Genomic DNA, 3,482 nt, shown 5'->3' with positions numbered 1-3,482 from the left:
CTACACAGTTCTCTGCAGCTATAAAGCCTATGAAACTGAGATCATATTTCATTGAACCAGCAGGTATAATTTAAGAGTAACAGTGTTTAAGAGGCATTTCGACAATGCCCTTAATAATTTGCTTTAACTTTCGGTCAGCCCTGAAGTGGTCAGGCAGCTGGACTAGATGACTGTTGCACAATCCTCCCAACTGAAATACTCTATTCCATTCTATTCATTTGACATCAGACGTGCTATGATCTACATCTGTATCATTTTACAGAAAAAAACTTTACCCAGCTTTGGAAAGAAATGAAGAATTAAGACTAAGACTTACGGTGAGAATTTGGCTAAATAATGCTTCCCTCTTCTGAGCTTTTATAGGGCTGTATTAGATATGCAAGGTGCTTTAAAGGTAAATAATTAACAAATACATTTGGAAAGATCTTCAGTATTTTGCTGTTAGGACAGAAAGAGAAAGTAAAACTCCCTGTTTAAACAGCTTCTTGACAGTCAAATTAGACTTCTTTTTTTTTTAAAGAATGCAAAGGAACCAATTCACAAGTTCTCCACTTCTTTTTCAGAAGGAGTTCTATTAAATAGGACTTCCTGTTCTCCAGTATTCTATAGTTAGAAACAAATAAATAAGAACCATATTCAGAAATGGACGAACTCTCTCCAAGAAGTTTCTGATCAGATCACCATGTCCATTAGGATAGATGAATGGCCTGCAGATGTCTTTTAAACACTGTCTTTAATCGCCTGCAGATGTCTTTTAAACAGTGTCTCACCAGCTAGCTTGTTCTCTGTCAAAGTAAAACTCAGGTCATCCCACTGGACAGCAATCTGAGCACAACACGCACTCAATTGCTGACAAAGCACGCTGTTCTATATTTTGCACATTAATACACTGTGCAGTGGCAGTCTATAGAAGACTGCCTGAAAATATGGTTTGAGATTATCAAAAAAAACCTGAACCATAAATAAATCTAATCTAATCCTCCTGTACTTGTCACTGATCATCAGTCACAGAGATGGAAGAGATACCAGCTTGTAAAATTACAAAGATGCCTGAAAATTACTTCCCGAATTCTACTTTTATGGACATTTTGATGTATGCATTACAGTTGATCCAGCTTTAGGAAAGGATTAAAGCATTCAAGGACCAGAAATTTAAGTGCTTTACTTCCAGTGCTATCTGGAGAATACTGTAACCAGATACTGACCATGTTCTCCTCAGGTGCAGTGCTGCAGCTTGCGTGTCCCACTGACCTTTCACTTTATGTTTTTTGTAAGAGGCTGTAACATCCCACAAACCTATTATTCTGCTATATTTCAACATTTTTTTAAATATAAAAACCCACCTCAGTTACCAGGTTAACAATAAAAAACAGAGACTGACACTCTCATAGCAATTCAAAACTTTAAAAATTCACTCTTAACTGGACCATGATAACTTGATGTCTTATGTCTGTAAAACAGCACTAGCTCTAAGCTCTAGCCCTCAACAATTACAGTGTTGAAGAGTGGCACCTGATACCCCAAGAAAAGGAGGCACATACAGTTAAGCCTGTCACCCAAGTGTTTCCTCAATAGCTTCCAAACCTCTTGCCCAACTTTTCAATTTTTCAGAAAAGGGAGTGTCTAATGACATGCCAGGCTTTGTGAAAGCAGTTAGCAAGTTCATGAAAGAAAGCTTCCTCACTCAGAGAGGCACTACAATATATCAGCAATAGCTCTAGTTTTCTTCCTCAGTATAGACTTTCTATGCCTCAAGAAACTATTTGTTTCTACTAAAACCACACCTTGTTTATATACTGTAATTCTTTTCTGCTCCCTGCATTTCTGGTTTACACAGGAGTTTTGCCTACTAAGCAGAGTGAACCTGGAGCCACCCGGTGAGTCTAGGATCACTTAAGCTTTCTGAAGATGTCAAAATTTCTCGTTACATACAATTTCTAGCCCACACTGAATGATCACGTCCCAGTACCACTGATCAGCAGGATTTGGGCCTGCAAGAGAGGGATCTTATTTCCTTTTACCATTCTGGTGCCACACTCTCCTGGGTCTTGCACGCCTTGAAGCAACCCTTACCGTAACATAAAGGTACTTAAACTTAAGCAATATTAATTCTGTACATTATATCAACACTATTCGCTCGGTGCAGCGATAAGTCTTTATGACCCCCCCCAGACTGGCACTGCTCAATTTAGTCAGTGCAAAAACCTAAGACTAAAATAAAAACAAAAAACCTTTTACCCATAAACAAGTGTCTGACAGATTTCCAAAAAAGCAACTTGTGAATTTCACCTTCTGGAACACGTTATACACACAGAATGCATTCATGACTGCATTCGTCAAACAAAAATAAGACTTGCAGAACAAAACTACAAATACGTCTCTTCTCATGATTTTAGAATCACAGAATTTTGGAAGAGAAAACAAGAACCATCTTAAAATCCAGAGGAAGTCCCAAAGCCATCTGTACTAAAAGACAATTTATTCCAATGCCTCATTTGGTCCCAGAAAATCAATAAGCTAGACTAACAACTTGCGTTTTTCAACAAAGTACAAACTGTTCCATGAAGCATAAAAGCACTGCACCAGTCCAAACAATTGCAATGTAAAAAGTTAACGAGAACAAGGTTCATAGTTTTCACCTCATATAACCCATCAACTGAGAATCACTGAAGATTCAGGCCTTTTAGTTGTAATACTGGAAGCTCATTCTTTCAGACAACAAGGCAAAAAGACTTCATGTTATTATCTTCAGAGAGCTGCTGAGGATCCTGTCTTAACTCACATCTAGCAAAATAAACATCATCTAAGTTTGGTAGAGATCAGATAATGAAACCAGGCTGAAGAGACTTTGGTTCACCCATACTTACTTTTCTCACAATAGGCTGCTGTCCATCTATGCAGCCATACCACATTACTAGCTTATTCCAGGCTTCGGTGGGAACCAATACGTAATCTAGCTCATCAATGAGGTGTTCTTTTAAACTCTGAGTTTCTGGATCTGAAAGAAAGGCAGATGTAAGAAAACATGGCATCAAACAGAACCCTTTCTCCTCAAGACCTATATCCATACTACCATGACACTAAGAAACAGCAACACTACTAAAGGTAGGCAGAAACCACACCAGTCTCCTCACTTTCAAGGCCAGGACAGACACTTGTATCCTCTCAGAATACATGGTTTCAAAAGCGAAAGGTGCACGGTAGTTACTCACCCGAGCCCGGGCTGCGACCCGAGCTCCAGGCCCCCACCGCCCAGGGTCCCGCTCCCCCACGCAGCACTCACCGCCGAACAGACCCGAGTTGTCGATAGGCCCAGGGAAGAGGCTGGGCTCTCCCGCACCGAACATGTCCCAGCTGTCGAAGCCCACGTACTTCTTCCACTGCTTGAACCAGCGGCTGTCCACCAGGTACCTACAACACACAGCACCAGGCGGCGAGGCCCCCTCAGCGGCGGCGCGGCCCAGGCCCGGCCCGCTCCCACA

At 41.0% G+C, this 3,482-nt stretch overlaps 1 protein-coding gene across 1 annotated transcript in view; it reads right to left on the bottom strand.

Annotated features, from left to right (window-relative positions):
• LOC104158393 (ubiquitin carboxyl-terminal hydrolase 4-like) overlaps positions 1–3,411 on the bottom strand; it is a gene marked incomplete at its 5' end in the record, with an annotated part of 42,975 nt that extends 39,564 nt beyond the window's left edge. Inside the window, 2 exons of the mRNA XM_009696029.1 lie at positions 2,868–2,998; positions 3,284–3,411. Of these exons, the coding sequence (XP_009694331.1) occupies positions 2,868–2,998; positions 3,284–3,411 (259 nt within the window). The remainder of the gene's footprint in view (positions 1–2,867; positions 2,999–3,283) is intronic.
• Positions 3,412–3,482: the final 71 nt, after the last annotated feature.

Source organism: Cariama cristata, unplaced genomic scaffold, assembly GCF_000690535.1.
Source record: "Cariama cristata isolate BGI_N322 unplaced genomic scaffold, ASM69053v1 scaffold13562, whole genome shotgun sequence".
Lineage (NCBI taxonomy): Eukaryota > Metazoa > Chordata > Aves > Cariamiformes > Cariamidae > Cariama > Cariama cristata.
The sequence above is the reverse complement of the archived record's forward strand: the minus strand, read 5'-3'. Positions and strand labels throughout refer to the sequence as shown.